Source organism: Pollicipes pollicipes, unplaced genomic scaffold (assembly GCF_011947565.3).
Source record: "Pollicipes pollicipes isolate AB1234 unplaced genomic scaffold, Ppol_2.1 Scaffold_4002;HRSCAF=4701_pilon_pilon_pilon, whole genome shotgun sequence".
Lineage (NCBI taxonomy): Eukaryota > Metazoa > Arthropoda > Thecostraca > Pollicipedomorpha > Pollicipedidae > Pollicipes > Pollicipes pollicipes.
This window is the reverse complement of record NW_023596420.1, coordinates 18870014-18887217: the sequence shown is the minus strand read 5'-3', so window position 1 is coordinate 18887217 and position 17204 is coordinate 18870014. Positions and strand designations below refer to the sequence as shown.

The 17204-nt window shown below is 51.6% G+C and overlaps 2 protein-coding genes across 3 annotated transcripts in view; one reads left to right on the top strand and one right to left on the bottom strand.

Annotated features, from left to right (window-relative positions):
• Positions 1-326, top strand: part of LOC119094198 (gelsolin, cytoplasmic) — a 16934-nt gene extending 16608 nt beyond the window's left edge. Inside the window, exon 9 of the mRNA XM_037217274.1 lies at positions 303-326. Coding sequence (XP_037073169.1) covers positions 303-326 — 24 coding nt within the window. The remainder of the gene's footprint in view (positions 1-302) is intronic.
• LOC119093111 (uncharacterized) overlaps positions 1-17204 on the bottom strand; it is a gene marked incomplete at its 3' end in the record, with an annotated part of 31190 nt that continues 13986 nt past the window's right edge. The window contains 6 exon segments of one of the 2 annotated variants that reach the window (XM_037216008.1): positions 1-3611; positions 4100-4384; positions 4886-5097; positions 10844-10988; positions 15114-15227; positions 15995-16035. In XM_037216008.1, coding sequence (XP_037071903.1) covers positions 1293-3611; positions 4100-4384; positions 4886-5097; positions 10844-10988; positions 15114-15227; positions 15995-16035 — 3116 coding nt within the window. 2 annotated transcript variants of the gene reach the window in all.

Sequence of the window (17204 nt, the reverse complement as noted above, 5' to 3'; positions counted from 1 at the left end):
TTACACATCACATTCGTTCGGTTGCCGAGGTCAATGATAAGATCATGGTCGACGTTAAGAACCGCTCCACTTTTACAATGTGCAGTAGCTGTCTGCGAAATGCACTGCCCAAACCGTAAGCTAAAACACTGAATGATCATCAAATCACCGCCGCTCGGACGGCTCGCGACAGACACGACTTCCCAGCCTCCGCTCACGAAGCATACAACGCGTGATCAGTAGTCACTCAGTTGAAGTCACTGCTTCAACATGCACTTCGGTCAGTCATTTGACTAAGTTCATGCTTAGTCCTCCTTTTCCAGCACAGCACCGCCGCGGCCCACTGAACGTAAGTCACCGATGGCCGGCCACGTGGACGGTATGTAATTCCTAGGTGGCCGCGTATACAGCCTTGCACAGCCCCATGCCCCCGGGGCACGCACTTGATGACCTAATCCCGGCAGCGCCATGGTCTTTCGCCTGCGAAACCTGTGGTTAGGTCACAGATTCATGCATGCATAATCCACGCGACCTCACGGCGCCAGTGAAGCACGTGCAATACGACACAGTGCAAAACACCGCGCCACCTCTGGCGCACTGCGACGTTTGCTCGATCACCTGCTCGACTATTTGCTGTCCGTTGGCTCCGCCACGGATAAAGATTATCGGCAGGCATCGAGGTTTTCGCAGGCATTTCTTTTCATGAAAAGCCATAAGCGTAACGTTAAACCTTAGAAAACTTGATGAAAGTGTGCACCTTCCCCCTGCACCGGAGCATATATACACCTGTCTGACATCTGGGAGCCGCTCACTGATCTCTTTTTACCACCGTTGTCGATGTTAATGAGATTACGAGCATTCGTCTCTTATGTGGTGGGACGGCCTAACAACGTACGCTGTCACTGTCTGAACCGTCTCATTATTGGAAACCCTTCTAAGGTTCATTGATTGTGTCATCACTTATATAAAATCTAGCGGTCTATATGTTCTCTTTTGCTTTCTCTTATATCGGTGAATTACTTCGGCGCCGGTCCACTGAAACAAGCGACGGTCGGGTTTTGATGGACCACGCCACAATTCACACCTTTCAGACTTCTTGCCCACTCTTCTCAAGGGCAGTCTGCACTTGCTTTCGCTGTCTGACGGAGAAAATATCTGACTTAGCTGGGTTCTCTTTTCCGCGCGCAAAGAGCGAGTTTACAGTCCGGTTTTTTTCTTCCGGATCAAAGGGTATCGTATCACTTTGGTGGTCCGGAGCCCGGCACAGTCTCAGCCTGTGCCTCACCGTCGTGCGTGAGGACGGGCCAGGCCTACTACGGATCGGGGGCGGGGCTCGACCTGCGCGCCTCGTCTGCAGCCAGCCGGCATACGAGCGCGCGCCGCTCGGCCTCCCGCCGCAGGTAGTCCCGGTGCGACAACATTACATCGTCCAGCTCCTGCTCGCTGATCTGGAACACCTCCAGGTCGGCCCGCGGCGCCGGCGCCAACCGCGGTGCCGGGGTGGGCGGCACACGCGGCTCTGGCCGACTCGGACCGTGGTCTTCAGCAGCCGTCCTCGAGGCTGTTTCTGCTGAGGAATGCGCCGCGTGGTCGACCGCGTGGGCTTCCGATCCGTTCAGCACCGATCGGGGCTGCTCCGATTTTACAGATGGCAGTACTGCCAACACTATAGGCGGCGCCACAGGCGCGGCTGCCTTTGGGTGCGGTACATGATTCGAGCCGGCCTTCCCATGTCCGTTGGTGCCTGAGACCTGACCAGTCTCCTCTGCATTCTCCTCATCTGAGGACGGTTCGGGGGAGATGCGAAGCGAGTCTCGCGGCACGCGGCCGGGTGCCGTTACTAGCTCGCCGTAGCGGCCGTGGCCGCCGTCCTCGCCGTCCTGCCGACCGACGCGGCTGAGGTCGAGCTGCGGCCCCTCGCAGGCGGCCGCCGAGAGACGCCGCGGTTGGCCGCTCGGCTCGGGAGAGTCTGGCCGCGCCAGCTCGAGCGAGACGGCGCGGCCCAGCGGCGGTGACTCGGGCCGGCCCTGCCTGCTCAGGTCGCCGGTCGAGGAGCTCAGTCGCTCACCGTCGCCGTCGCTGGCCGGATGCCGCGGCGGCGGCGGCGGCGGAGGCCGTGGCGGCCGCGTCACGGCCCTTCCGCTGTCCGGCGAGCCAGAGGACGTGCCAGACGGCGAGCTGCCTCGTCTCCCGCCTTCGGTTGCCATGTCGTGGGATTGGGTGGGGCTGGCTGAGCGCGGGCTAGTCTCTATGGCGCTGACGATGACTGGATTTGTCTTGCTCGATTTTTTCTCGCCGACCTCGACGATACCGGTCACTTCACCAGTGATTCTGGGCATTTTGTCCACCTGTGGTTCGGAAGATCTGTGGGCAGAGCTCTTCTCCACTGTTTCACCAATAACGTCCTCCTCCACATCATCTCGTTTTCGTTTCACGAGCTGGGCAGGCGTCATGGCCAACACTTCCTTGAACGCTTCCAGCTTGTCAATCTTTGGTCGCGACACTGTAGTTTTCTCCAGTTCGACGACATCGGGCCGCACCACCTTTCTGACTTCCTCCTCATCCACCGGCCCAGCCTCGCCCCCGCTCGCATCCCTGGGAGACGCGTCGAGCGCGTGCTCCTCCATCTGGCCGGGTGCTGTGTTCTCGTTCCCCGCGGCCAGCGCTGCGTCCAGACCGGCGTGGATGCGGGGCGCCTGCCGACCGGTCTGCCGGCCTCTCCTGTCCTGCGCTGCTCCCGCCGCCAGCCGCATCTCGTCGGGCATGTCCTGCCACATGTTCTCTGGTCGCTGCGCTCCGGAACTGGCGCTACTGGAGCTGGAACTGGAGCTCCTCTGGCGAGTCTTGTCCACACTCGTGGCGTTCCTGCCCGGATCAAGACCTACTGCTGGGGTTTTATTATCCAAATCCCCGGCTCTTCCTTCCACATCTGAGCTGGAACTAGAGCTGTTGCTGCCTTTCCTGGAACGCGTTTCGCGTTGGCTCAGTTCCATGTCTTGCTCCACTTCTCCCGAGGGATGATCGTGTGGAAACTCCTGATCGCGCTGCTCCGTCAGTGAGGTGGGAAGCTTTTCAGCAGCAAACCCATCTTCAGTTATCTCCGTAGAACTCAAACTAATGTCGCCGTCTCCAGCAATCTTCAGCAAGCCCTGCGTGTCACCGACCACCTCATTCGCCGAGCCTTTCTCCGTCTCATTCGGCAAGCCAGTTTCCCGGTCGAGCGAGGTCTGGTCCACCCTGTTCTGCCTCTTAAAGCTAGAGGTGCCCATGCGGACGCGCCTGTGGTCGGTCTCGTCGCCGAGGCTGCGCGGCGTCGTCGGCTCGCCCGTTTCGCCGTCCATGTCCCGGCTGCACGGCATGTCGTTGGCCACCTTGGTGAGGCACGCATCCACGTTGAAGCCCTCGTGATCCCTGGCTGCCAGCCGCAGGGATGGCACGCCCAGCGCCACGCTGCGGCGGCTGTCACGCGTCTCACCGGCTGTGGGGCTCACCGGAGTCGCGGCACCCGCTGGACCCACGGGGCTCTCCGCACCAGCCCCACCGGGACGTTTTTGGGTCGGCGGGTCGGTCGGCAGTGGCAGCACTCTGATCCCGATCTTGTGGACCTTGGACGGAGCGGATGCACTCTCCATCTGCAAACGCAGACGCGTGTGATGGAAAGCAGCAACGAAACATTGTAGAACGGTGCGGAAACCGGGGGAGGCGGCGCTGAGGCTGGGTCCCTCCAGTTTTTGACAAGTTAGCGTCGGCTCTATGGATTTTGACTGGGGAGAAATGGCTTAAATGATTATCTCCTCCCCTAGCGTGAGAGGACATCCGTTGCCCCATCAGTCATCGGCGGTCAGTGTCGACCAACCAAACGTCGGCGCATGTGCTTACGCATGACCGTCATTTCTCGGACGCTTAAAAAACATGGGAACCCGACCCTTGCAGGGAAGAGATTGCGGCTGACCTGGGCAGGGTGGCCTCGCATTCACGCACATGCCTATGCACGCCAGGCGGAATAACCTCCTGTCCAGAGGCTCTTTTCGATTGTCAATTTAAAAAATAGCTGATCGGATGCAGATATCAGTGACCTGTTCGCCACTGGCTTTGGAAGATCCAGGCGCTTATTTCTTACGTCTCCTTTCGAGTCGGCCTCGAAGCGTTCGGGTACATCAATTGCCATCTCTCGGAAGCCCGCCGCAGTTGAGCCTACACGCATGGCCGCTGGATGGCTGCGCTGGACGTGGAGAGTTGTCTCGGTGCGGCTCTCCGATGGCGTCGCCTTGGAGGATTTCTCGCCAGTGGGCGACTGCCTAGAAGCGGTGCTCGACTCTGTCTGCAGGGAGCTGCCCTTGGCGGTGGGGCGACCCGATTTCGCGGGCTGCGGACGCTTGGCCAGCGGAAGCGACGCCCCACTGATCTGAAATGGGACCATCCGCATGTCACAAGGTCAACCCAGCGGCATGTCATATTGGCACTGCCGTTATTTGCGCTCCCTGAGCACGTTTTTTGGGGGGGATAAATCGTGATTGGAGGGTGAAACAAGATGGCCGCTTGCTTAATAAATAAGCGACACGACACAACACGCAAACCACTAAGTAAATCCATAGTAGTCATAAATATATTGTTCAATACCTTGCAAACAGGCACATGGTGACAACGATAAACGCATCTTTAGAAGCCACTGCACATTTCCATTTCAGTGTATGTAGACAAAAAGGTGACGAAATTAAACATTTTTGCCGGACTTCGCTCAAGGCTGTGCAACTGATCATAACAGATCGTTCGCAAACAGCGCCAATCATGTTTCGACACTAATCGTGCCTGAACCCGACGTCAAAAACCGAAGCTACAGCACTTTGATACTGAACACCGCCTCAGGTGCGCCTGGCCACGCGTCAGCCAGCCGAGCGCGCCCTACCTTGGTCAGGTCTTCGGAGCTCTGGCTGCGGAAGGCTGGGTGTCTGAGCCTGGCGGCGGTGGTGGCCGGGGCTGAGGTGGTGAATCGACGCCGGCCCGGCTCGCGCTGCAGGTGAAGCTGCACGTCGTACGGCGAGGCGTAGCCGAGGATGGACACGGCGTCCTCTAGCACCATCTGGCCGAACGACACCGTCACGCCCGTCACGCGGTCACCTGGCGGCCAGAGACACGGATCACAGCTGGAGCTGAGGCTGAGAACGACAGAGTTACGCCCGTCACGCGGTCACCTGGCGGCCAGAGACGCCGGTCAGAGCTGGAGCTGGGGCTGAGAATGACACCTGCCACGCCTGTCACGCGGTCACCTGGCGGCCAGAGATGCCGCTCAGAGCTGGAGCGGAGGCTGGGAACGACACTGTCACGCCCGTCACGCGGTCACCTGGAGGCCAGAAACGCCGATCAGAGTTCAAGCTGGGGCTGAAAACGACTCCGTGACACTTGACAGTGCGTGGTTTGGCAAGGGATGTGTTGGTGTTCTTATGCATTTGTCCCGCACGCGTATTCACGAAGGTATCTCATTGAATGCATGTGGTATCGGTGGGAATGACTCTGCTGGAGTATCAGTGGAAACATGTTTAAGTCACAAAGGCATAATGCTGATATGCAAAATGACATTTTCGCAAGTTTTCCGTTGGACTAGGGAAAAGGCGCTCATCATTTGCGGCCATCCCATCCATTTGCGCCACAACGCGTATGCATGCCATGCCGGTGTTTGCTTAATTCGGTTTGACGAGGGTCTGGAACTATCATCGACTAAGGACGTTGTCTTTTACCCTCGCGTCGCTTGTGGGAGCGGAATTGTTGTACAAACACTGCGGCCTGCAGGGAGTCAAACGCCGTTCAGGCACTAAATCCCACCGTGCCGCACATTGTGGTTTTCGGGATAGCGATCATCTGCGTTGTGAGCTGTGAACCTTGTGGCTTTACCGCCGGTGCTGTGGGCGGCGTGACGCCGCTGTGCGATAGGCGAGAACCACGCCGGCACGACCCGCGCCTGCTATCAGAAATGGGCTGGGTGGTGGCGTAAGCAGCGTCTGCAGCGCGGCGCGGGCCGGCGGAGCAGGGTGGCGCCCCCAGCGCAGGCCGTAGCGTCGCTGCACCGCGCAGCGTCGCGTGCGCTAATAATTTGGCGGCAACCTAGCCTGAAGTATAACCTGTTCGTGACGTTGGGTCATGTTGCAAAAGCATTTCCGCTTCTCGCCAAGTTGCGCAAACACAAATTAAGACACAGGTTATCGCCAAAGGAAGCCACCACAGCTACCCGCCGCTCTTCAGTTGTATACGGCGTGCGCAGACTGCTGCTGCTACACGTCATGACTTTCCATCTGTACAAGGCGGATGCCAACCTCTGCCGCTGCACGTCATTACTTTCCATCTGTACACGGCGGATACCAACCTCTGCTGCTGCACGTCATGGCTTTCCATCTGTACACGGCGGATGCCAACCTCTGCTGCTGCACGTCATGGCTTTCCATCTGTACACGGCGGATACCAACCTCTGCTGCTGCACGTCATTAGCTTTCCATCTGTACACGGCGGATGCCAACCTCTGCTGCTGCACGTCATTACTTTCCATCTGTACACGGCGGATACCAACATCTGCTGCTGCACGTCATGGCTTTCCATCTGTACACGGCGGATGCCAACCTCTGCTGCTGCACGTCATTACTTTCCATCTGTGGGCGGTGGATGCCGACCGCTGCTGCTGTGCGCCATGGGTCTCCATCTGTACACGGCGGATGCCAACCGCTGCTGCTGCACGTCATGGCTTTCCATCTGTACACGGCGGACGCCAACTGCTGCTGCTACACGTCATGGCTGCCGACGGCTGGACCCGACCCATCGCCAGCTGTTCTGGCACCGTAGCTACAGAATGAAGAACACCCAGCAAGAAATGCCACAGGGACGCAGCCAACAGCGGCCCACACCCCAACAAAACGTTCATGAATCCGTTTTCAAATGCTTGCCTCAACATGGGCGGTGACGCAAACCTTCTGAAGTCAACTCTTTATGACCGTGGCTGTTCTTATAACTGTTTTGTGCAATAGTTAATTACGCATGTAGAAGTTTCCCCGGAAGACCGACAATGACGACGAAAGTTAAAATTATTTAAGACGCGCTCGCGTGGGGGAAATTCGACCCCAACGGTTTTCCAAAATGACAGCAGTAGGCAATCGAAAACCCGATCTTTTAGTAAAACGAAATTAGATGCACCTTGCAGGGTCGCTGACCTGTGGGAGGTCAGAAGGAGGTCATGGCCGTCAGCGAAGACGGTGCTACGGGAGTCGCTGAATGCCATACGACAGCGAGGTGCTTCGAAGTCATGTAACTTTGAGATGGCTTTAACTAAACTTTTTAGATAAGGATTACGACTGATTCTATTGACCTTGTATCCGGTATGGGGACCATACCAAGGTATTATATCAAGGTATATAAGACATCTCTGGATGATAGCGACGTCAAAAGAGTTCTGATTTCGAGGTTATGAAGATCAGAGGCGGTCGCTGGCCTAAACACACCCCGATCGATATTTTGCTTTCAGTAGCATGTTGCCTAGTATAGCAATTGGTACCGATTGTAAATTCAAATATTTTCTTTAAAAATCGGTACATGGTCGGTCTGACCTAAGGATATGCCCTTGCCCTGATATGAGCGCCAGTGCTAGTTTGCTTATGAGAGGTAGGTACACATGTTCCAGACGGTTGCGTAAGGAAATCTGAGGTCACTTTGGACACCGATGTTAAGTTTGCCCATGTGTGACCTTGTTTGACCAAAAGGTCACAATTTGCCCACCCGAGAATTTAACACAAGGGAGTGCATAGAAACCCCACCTTCCCTGCAAATTTGGTGTCCTTGACTTCCTTAGTCTTGAGATCCTCAGCATAGACGTCCTCAGCCAGAGGCCAAATTGCCCCCCCCCCCCCCACACACACACGAGGGTGGCGCATTTAACGGCCACCCGGACGTGTGTTTAGACAAGGTCCAAGATCGTCTGCACCTTTCCTAAAGCATGACTGGACCAAACCTATTTCGAGGCAAATGTAGAAACGCAATGGCATATCAGATCTTACATCAGTGAAGCACCAAAGCTCATGTATTTCCACAAAACCGTACAACACATCTGACTTAGGAGAAATTGGATAAAAATACGATGCGATTAAATAAATATTATATATATATATATATATATAGAAAGAGGTAGAGGGAGAGAGAGAGAGAGAGAGAGAGAGAGAGAGAGAGAGAGAGAGAGAGAGAGAGAGAGAGAGAGAGAGAGAGAGAGAGAGAGAGAGAGAGAGAGAGAAAGAGAGAGAGAGAGAGGAGAGAGAGAGAGAGAGAGAGAGAGAGAGAGAGAGAGAGAGAGAGAGAGAGAGAGAGAGAGAGAGAGAGAGAGAGAGAGAGAGAGAGAGAGAGAGAGAGAGAGTGGGGGGGGGGGGATCAGAGGGTGTGCTGGGAAAGCGCGCTGCTGTCTCTGAGAGTTAGTGATTTAGAAAGGGTTTAGCAATATTGCACGCCTAAAGTGAATAGCCCAAAATTGGTTCCTAACTCTTCCACTGCTGCAGCCGAATTTCACACGCTTGGCATGTGTAACAACATGCGTAACGATGCAGTTCAAAGTCGCTTTGTTGCCAAGTATATGAATTCAATGACTGTCTTTACGTTAAACTATTAGAAGCTTTCAGCAGTCAATGACAGGCACAGTTCATGTCCATTGCGCACAGACACTGGACCATGGCACAGAGTCCGGCGCCAAATATCAGCTTTCCCTTTTCAGCACATTAATTTCGGAGAAACATCGGCCACCTTTCAGCAGCTCTGTGCGTAAAAAATCAATCCATTTGGAATTAATAAAGCGGTATTGTCTCGAACATTACGCGTTTACATGAGCTGAAGGAGCGCAAAACATAGCCCCACGCCAAACTTTTGCTAGAGAGGCGTGGAGTGAAATGGAAATATTTGTCAAATGCCATAAGCCTTTGTCCCCAGAACGATTAGAGACGTAAACCGAACTACAGCGCTTGAGTCAAAAAAGGATAAAATGCACGTTGTCCCACATGACACTAGGCAAAATCTCTACATCTTCCCTGGTTGGTCCCTTCTCTACTTGGGAATTATCACGCCCGGAGCCTTCCTTAGCTGCAGCATGGACGAAATCCGGGTGAAGTCGATGTTTACACTGCGTTGTTCTCCCTGGCTAGGTCTCTCGACTGCAGCATTACTGTCAGCCGTGTAGTTCAAATCTACTATGGATTAAGAGGTGCCTCCTAAAACTTCAGGATGCACCAAAGTATTTGTCTGCCCACCCCGTCCCGTCCGTGACATCGCCCCACCAACTGGTGAGCGTTTGCAAGACATCACGCTATCAGGACTTCCAGCAAGAATAGCTGTTTTTGAAAAACAGCACGCTGGTGTTCGGCATCATTGTTAAGGTTCATGCTGAAGCTGCGCAGACTAACCACATCTGCAGCGGACAATAAACGCTAAGCTCCAAGCCACAGCTGACGCCTCTGCGATACAAGGGAGACGACAGCCCACCGGGCACCTGTACGGGGAAGTTTCCGCCACGCTTCATGGAACATCCAAGGCCACATACTTGGAACGTTGCCGGCGACAGTGACGTCACACCCACCGGATATGACGTCAGACATCCTGGAGTGACAACTGTGTGAACGGTGGGGTATTTGGGTGTAGAGAGTCGCTGGTCTCTCTCTCTCTCTCTCTCTCTCTCTCTCTCTCTCTCTCTCTCTCTCTCTCTCTCTCTCTCTCTCTCTCTCTCTCTCTCTCTCTCTCTCTCTCTACTCTCTCTCTCTCTCTCTCTCTCTCTCTCTCTCTCTCTCTCACACACACACACACACAAACGTAGGAACTGGAGAGATTGCTTCCCTCTTCAGGACTTCAAAAACACTGTTTGGTCAAAGTTCTTACCATCCTCCAGAACAAACTGCACCTGTTTTTTTCAAATATACCGAAAAATTGTTTTGGATTTCTTGTGAAACAAATAATTGGTACGAAACCTCGTTTTGAGGATCAGCGGTCCACATCTCCTGCGACACAGTGACTGCTCAAAAGCGAAGAGTATATCCGACTATCTTATAGCAGACTGTCTTTTGAACAGATAGGAGCTATCTGGAAACCTGCACTCTGAAAGACCACCACAACAGCCACCAGTAAATTCCGAGACGTTTCCTTCCACTTCCCGTGACAAAAAGCATGCGTCACGTTCGCGACGCGGTGGTGGCGTGTCACGCTCGAGCGTGCGACAGTCGGACCGAACATCAACCCAATTCTGGGCGGAATACGGAAGTTACAAGTACAGATTGAGAAGCCTGGATGCGCCTGAATGTGCTAAAAAAAAAACAATGAAACTTGTGATAAATAAATTGGGGTCGATCACAATATGCAACCAGGTTTTCGGGCTCAGAATAAATGAATCCACTCCAACAATATACCAAATTTTTTTTCCGATCGCGTAATGACTTGCTCATGGTTGTTCCATGGAGGGGATCATCCCTGGATCCAGACAGCAACGAACAGCGTCCGACCGAACTGCGTTTTTATCACACACACCCGAGTAACGATAAGACGCTTTTCTTCTGCCGCAAAAGTCGGAAAATCCCGCCCATGCATGGGAACTTCCTCTACCTTCAGACGCAAAAACACCGGTGATCCTTCCGTTTCGTTGATTACACTACGATAATGTCAGCTCTATCTGCAGCGAAACCTAGCAGGCACAGTGGGCATATCAGCAAACAGGTATGGACACGCATCTGTAACTGAGTAAACAAGCGTTATCACTCCTTAGCAGGGACCAGGCGAGTAACCGGTGGTATTATCAGTGGCGCGCAAGCGAGAGGCAGACACCTCGACACGCCACCAGCGCCGCCGCCGCGGTCGTGGGCCTCACCTTGCTGCACCACCCCCGACTCCATGGCCGGGCCGTGCTGCGACACGTCCTTGATGAAGATGCCGTCCCTCATGTTGCCGCAGATGTTGAAGCCCAGTCCGGTGAAGTCGTGGCCACGCAATGGGACGGTGATGGTCTCCGGCTGCTGATGGGCGGTGCAGCAGTGGCCTTATTATTGGAGGTGCAGCCTATTTCGCAAGCCTTGCCACGCCGGTAGACAATCAAAACGTGCAACAGCTTTGTTGCGTGCAACAGATTTGCAATGCATTTATGATATCTTCACATGCATGCACGTATGTAGGATAGATTCGTTATATACTCTCGCCAAGATGTTAGCAACAACTGCATTCAACAGCACGGGTCGCCGCCGCAGCAGATGAGCTTTTGAACCGGAGCTCTGTCACCGGGCGCAGACGGGCGCGCGGCAGCCAGCGGGACCCCTGCCCTCCCCAGCTGTGCGTCATTCGGCGGCGCGCGACGATCGCCGCCAGCCCGGTGCCGGCGGACGGCCTTGAGCGGTGACTGACGGCCGCCCCAGGGCCGACCCACGGCGGCGGCGGCGGCGGCGGCGCCGGCGCCTGTGGAAGCCGCCTGCTACACCGGCGCTGAATCTTTGGGGGAAGGGTGCGGAGGCCAGTAAGCGTCCTGATCACAGCACTGGGAAATAATGCGTAAGTTGCCAATTTGCTCATTAATAAACGTAACATCTTTCAAGCAAAACTCTAGCTGACTAGAAAAAAGAGCCTCGTTATCCCAAAACGGGCATCTTGATGCAGAACTGCGACCAATTTATAAATCAAATGGCCCCCCGGCTCAAGAAAAGTGGTCTCCTGATACATAGAGGATGTCTCCTAATCTTCCATAGGGGCCTCCTTATTAATACCGGAAGAACTTCAAGCCAGCAAAGAGCCTCTTTAACACAAAAATTTGGCCCCCAAGAGAATGAGCTACTAAATTCATAAATTTGATGTCATTATCCAGAAAACGGGTTTGTTGATGCATAAAAGGATCTTCTGAGTCCAATTTAGTGTCCATTAGCTCAGCTATGCGACGCTTCTTGGTCTAAATTTGGTAATCTACGTGAGCTACAGAGCATTTAGTTTGGACAAAAATGACATTCCATAAAATTGTAGCGCAAAACATATTCTTGCTCGATTAGCCTGCCGGCAACTGTACCCCAACCCATGCTACACCGCCCTGGTCAGTGTAAACAATAATGATTATGGTTTGTTTTGTGCGTTTTAATTGTTTGCTTGTTTGTTTGTCTTTTGTCTGCTTTTGCAGCGGATATTTTCTGTGGTGCATGACCATACATGCGGAAACAGCAGCATCACATTATCATCGACTTGTCGGCGCTGGCTGGCTGGCCATCTTTCTTGAATTAGACATGATTTGGCATGATGGCAACATCGTAATGCCCCTGAGGCCCTCATATTGCCCGTGGAGGAAGCTTCCTCCCGATTAGGCTATATGGTATCAGGTGTGTGCAGGTCTAGGTATGACACACCTGTTGCATGGACTGTTGTTTTTGTATCTCATATACGTAATGGAGATGTAAAAATGTCCTTTCCAACCATTGCCATGTGGCTCGGCAATGCTGCATTCCGAGCGATGATCCGTGTGATGAAGCGATAGAGCTATGTCATGCACTGCCTTGAATTGACCTTGTTTTGCTGGCAGACGTGACACTACATATATTTGAGCAAGTTATATGGCCCCGGAATTGGCCGGCCTGATTGCCTCGATGTCAAAGGACCGCTAGGTGTTTGGGAGCATGAGCACCCACACAGACACCGAGTGAATTCCTAGTTTATTCTCCCACCCTTCTGCTGGTTCACCCGATTGTCATTTGCTGCTGACTTTCGTGGAGGTTAATAACCTTTAACACGCGCCCGGATGGCCGTCTAGATGCCCTTCGCTCGGGTGGGGGTCAGTTTGACCCCCCTGAAATATCGGGAACTAAGAAGGCTGGAGACACTAAATTTACCGGGTGTGTTGATCTGTACATGAACTCACTTAGGTCAAAGTTTCAGGTCCCTAGGTTGTGAACCTCGGGTCAAATATGGCCAAACAAGGTCAAACTCCAGGTTGGTCTCTTAAGTGCCCCAGAACCTAGATAACTGTTTCTAAGCAGAAGGTCGCATGTTCTTCTAAGGTCAGTGACCTTGTTTGACCTTTTGAAGGGCATAGTTACCAAAATAATGGCAGACTGCTCTGAGTTTTGTATTTGAATAATCGACAAAGATCACGCTAGGCAGTATGTTCCTAAAAACAACAATTGACCTGGGTCATTTAGGTCAATGACCTATTCTGACCTCTAAAAAGTCCATGGAAGATGTGCCATGTGGTTCTTGCTATCAATAAGTTCGAAATGAGCACCAGAGGCTATCCCATACATCAAGCCCAAGAGTAATAAAACAGGTTGGTTATGACCTTGGTCTGACCTTCATACCTGACCTTAGATCAGCGTAATTTGCTCATTCAATATTTGTATTTCCTAAGAAAGCATCTCAGAGATGTATGACTTCATCCAACACTCCGTTGCTGCATCAGATTGAACAATTCCCTAGAAATGGCTTCGCTGAGACCATAGCCTGACTTTGACTTGCTACAGGTCAGCGACCTTACAAGGTACATCTAAATTTTTTACGTCAAACGATCTGCTATTCAGTTGTCTACAGCTATGCAAAATTTGGCGCGGATACGCCGCGCTGTTCGCAAACCATTTGGAAAAAAACCTTCGGGGCAATTTGACCCCCACCCAAGCGCGTGTTAAGCAGACGGATTCTACAGCCGTATGGTATTTGAAGGCTTATCCTGCAGGTGACTGCCTGTGTTTCCTTGTGCACCGCATTGTGGCCGGACCGATGGTCTTTGCAAATGACTCGTCGCAGTCACCCGACCTTGTCACGCGACTGTGTGACGGGGCTATGCACTCATTGCGGCACTGCAGTCTCCCACAGCGTTGGTGACACGGATGCGCCGCCTGGTGTCGACCAGTCCAACAGACAAGCATAAATACCCGTCTTCCAACGCGAGTGATAGTTTTTTTTTTTGCATGGTTTGGCGATATTTTGTACTCAAGTGGGATTTTTGAGAGAAGGACGTACACCAGCCATACAGTGATTTTGAAAATGTCTATACCCTACTAGTTTATATGAGCGACATGTTTGCGATCTAAGTTGCATGAATGTGAGTAGTTCAAGAGTCCTGTGATGGGTGCAGCTGAGTGAGGAAATTAATCTGTGTTTTCTTAAGTTATCTCATCCTTTGTTTGAAACTATTATTGAACTGATACGTAGTAAATTAAAAAAGATAGCATTTCAACCAGCTTGTTTGTATTTAACGGGAGCTTTCGAGATAGTTGCAATGCATTACTCACACTCGGTCAGGCAGCCAAGGGTGAAGAGGTCCGGGCAGCTAGCTGTCTGACCAAGGCTGAAGCGATTATTTAGAGCTGACACCATGACAGCGGTTGATAGAAAGGGCACCATAATACAGCGATTGTCCAGAAATTCCCGTTCAATACAAGCGAGCTGGTTGAAATATCATCTTTTTAAAATAAGCTATCCCTTTTGATTAAACAATTTTTCAGCCAAGCATCTCGTCCCAAAAAGGATACGGAATACAAAGGACACCATAACGACGACTTGCTCCAGATCCCTGATCCTTGGCTCGTTCTTTTTCATCGAGACATGGACCATTAAGAAGAGTAAGTGCACTAAAATGTGTCGCGGTCCCTATGAGTCGTTACTATGGCTGTTTCGGTAGGTTGTCTGGTAGTGATCAATGTGTGGCATTACATCATCAACATATGGAGATGCGAATAGGTGTGACAGGCACGTTTAGTTTGGCGGACATGGACCACAGGACCCGTACTTGTCATGCACCTACAACGGCCAACTGGCAAATGATTAAGTGAGCCAGGCTGAAACGGGCGGCTGGGTCTCAGCATACCATTGCATGAAAAGATATCGCAGCGAGCAATTCATATTTTAACCCCCATTTCATCACGCTGAGCGGTGGGGCCGGGGTTTTTGCAGCAAGCTAAGCTTAGGAAACACCCTGGTTACAAAACCATCGCAGCAAAACATTATGTATAATGGGAGTTGGTGTGTCTGTCAACGCAAAAACATTTATTCATTAAGGAAATTACGCAGAATTCCAGGACTGGGGAAAATATGTCATTAATTTTGATAGGGCACTATTATCTGTGATTGAGAGAGCGCGGCGACAACTGTTGCGGGGGTTTGTGGGTGTTACTACTCACAGCCAGCGACGAGTCGTCGGCGGCGCGTGTCCGCGGTTGTTTCGATGCGGTAGAGAACACGCTGAAGCCGCCTTTCTTTGCTGCCTTCGAGTCACCGCTGCGAGAGGCATCTGTCTGCAGGTGGTCATAGAAGGTGTTGACTGTTCAGTTTGTTTGTTGACATATTCAAATGAGCCATAACGTACCCACAGCGCGTTTAGCACATCTAGAAGTTTGCCGACGATAACTGTTTAGGTTTATATAAGTACGTGCCTAAACATAGTTTGTATTTTACTGCGATTGATCATCACAATTCACCTGGTACATTTAGCTCACTTGGGTCATTATTAAACCAGAAAGAACGTGCCTGAAATATTATTTCCCTGCATTGTAAAATCACTTGGTATTTTACGCAAACATCAAAACAAGGGTAACATAAAAATAGCATTTAAACTTGCTTTATCGTCGCTACTATTTTGCGGGAGTTTATAGTGTGGAATTATGCCGAACCATGCCAAACCGTAAAGCTCGTACCGGTTCTCTGCTGGCTGATGCTGGCTTGATGCCATTACAAAAGGCTAAAATAAGCCACTGATTAGCTATGTCCATATGATTCGTGGCAGCTCGTTATCAGAATCAAATACAATACGATGGGAAACAGTGCTATGATACGATGTGTGAAATCGATTGCATTTCATAAATATGTTTCGGCTGGTGCATTTGACTTATTATTTGCTCATGACAGGAAACGATCCGAAGCTGAAACGAACTGTTTTCCTTGACAGCATTTTCCTTTGGAATGTTGGACTCTCACCGAGATGTTTTAAATCATGTAATGTGGCATAGATATATGACATCAAACCCCAACAGAGATAGACATTGAACGTCTGGAGGGTTCCAACCTTTTCGCATGGCGCCAGAACATCATGGCACGGAAGGGTACCTGAAAGGCAACACATCACGTTAATGGTCGTTTTTCAAAGTAGGCGAACAGCCGTGGCTGCAGAACTCATTATTGGACGAGGCGTCCTACCGCACGATGCCATCAAAACACTATCTGAATTGTGTATACAACTGAGCACATTTGCAGCAGACGTAGCCACTTAGGTGGACGCAAGTTGTTAAAAGTGATGACACTGAAGGTACGTATTCGTATGGCAATGTCATGAATTCCACCGCACGGCGTTTCCAGGCGATAGAGCTGCAGGTTTTATTTCTGAAAAACTGAACGGACGGGTCAAGTTTGAAGCATTGCGGTCAGCATAGGTACCTGTCTCTGTCAAGTTCGCCCCTTATTACGGCCCGCGCGACCTTCTCCTGTGCCAGGGTGGACTATTTGCAGTTCAAGGTTTGGAGTGCTATCTAATAGGAAAAAAGTTATGACCCACGTCAAGTATGTAAAAATCGCAATGTGAACGGGCATAGGGCTCAAGCTTATCCCGTCCTACGTGCTGTAAACAGACACCCAATGCTGTGCACGGCGTATGCCCTGCATCGGAGGGCAGCTCTCTGTTCTGTTACAGGCTGGAAAGTCGCCAAACCGGTTAGGGCACTCAAGGCAGTAGCGTATAACAAGGCTGGTCATGAAAAATTCGCCCTACGAAGTGATTCACATGGGAGCTGTCCAAACTGCATGCTAGCCTAATCATCACAATAGTTAACAATTCCGAAGTGCATGTTCATCATGTGCCATGAATTGTTGGTTAGAGCTTTATGCCACCAGATGGCAAATGTGGGCTAAATACGGGAGAAACGTACAACGATCGTAAGGCAACTCCTTCGACACAACGTCTGCAGGCACTAAGTTACCTTATGAAACTGGAAGTGATGAAAACCCCAGAGCAACACAGTACGTTAATGGCAACACCCACACCTGCTGAAAGTTTCATACCTGCGGCCCATTTACTTCCTTAAAATAAATGCTTTGTCGAGATTAATTGTTTGCCAAATGCCAAACTTTGTATGAGACAGACACAGCCAAAGACATGTACTGACCGTAACTATCTATATCTCCACTCTCCTGTTTTTTTTTTTTACGAGGAATACGGCTATTACTGCTGCCTTATCTACGTGCATAATGTCCCTCGCAAATGCACATAACAACTTACTAAA